Source organism: Eimeria mitis, genomic scaffold, assembly GCF_000499745.2.
Source record: "Eimeria mitis Houghton genomic scaffold, Emh_scaff333, whole genome shotgun sequence".
Lineage (NCBI taxonomy): Eukaryota > Apicomplexa > Conoidasida > Eucoccidiorida > Eimeriidae > Eimeria > Eimeria mitis.
In genome coordinates, this window is record NW_013571669.1 from 1374 (window position 1) to 2186 (window position 813).

At 52.0% G+C, this 813-nt stretch overlaps 2 protein-coding genes across 2 annotated transcripts in view; both read left to right on the forward strand.

Annotated features, from left to right (window-relative positions):
* Positions 1-85, forward strand: part of EMH_0008320 (Serine/threonine-protein kinase Nek8, related) — a gene marked incomplete at both ends in the record, with an annotated part of 1290 nt that extends 1205 nt beyond the window's left edge. The window contains one exon of the mRNA XM_013498315.1: positions 1-85. Within this exon, the coding sequence (XP_013353769.1) occupies positions 1-85 (85 nt within the window).
* Positions 86-344: 259 nt separating this feature from the next.
* EMH_0008330 (uncharacterized protein) overlaps positions 345-813 on the forward strand; it is a gene marked incomplete at both ends in the record, with an annotated part of 9667 nt that continues 9198 nt past the window's right edge. Inside the window, one exon of the mRNA XM_013498316.1 lies at positions 345-811. Within this exon, the coding sequence (XP_013353770.1) occupies positions 345-811 (467 nt within the window). The remainder of the gene's footprint in view (positions 812-813) is intronic.

Below are 813 nucleotides of genomic sequence, written 5' to 3' on the forward strand. Positions count from 1 at the left end.
CCAGCAGCAGCAGCAGCAGCAGCAGCAGCAGGAGCAGCAGCAGCAGGAGTGTGAGTCTAAAGATAGGGGATTTCGGTATAAGTAAGGTGATGACAGCAACACTGGGTGTGGCTACAACAGCTGTCGGTACACCCCAATATATGTCTCCAGAGATGTTAGAGTCTCAGCCGTATACAGTGAAGAGCGATGTATGGGCATTGGGGTGTATACTGTATGAGTTATGTACTTTTCGTAGTGCTTTTGCTGCTGACTCTTTTATTTCTCTTGTATGGACCATTGCCTTTGCCCCCATAGAGCCCATCAGCACTGTATATACACCCCATCTACACCGTCTCCTCGCAGCCATGCTACAGAAAGACCCCACACGCAGACCCACACCAACACACCTACTCAGGGATCCCTTTCTTCAGGCCTTCGTACACAGACACACACAACCACCACCCCTGCCCATACACCAACAACAACATATGCATGTGCTGCAGCAGCAGCAACTGCAGCAGCAGCAGCAGCAGCAGATAAGGCCGCCTCAACAGAACATGCAACAAATACACCACAGACAGCAGCAAGGAGACAGTCCGTATGAACAGCAGCCTGAAGACTTCTTCGCTGCAGACGAGATTCTAGACGGAGACAGGCAGCAGCAACAGCAGCAGCAGCAGCAGCAGCAGCAGCAGCAGCAGCAGAGTTCAAATATGAGAAGAGGCACACGCGCTCCTTCTTTTGCTGTCTTCACGGATGAGTATCTCCACATCATCCTCGGCAGAATTGCAGAAAAGTCCGCAGACACCTCAGCCACTGCTGCTGCTGCTGCTG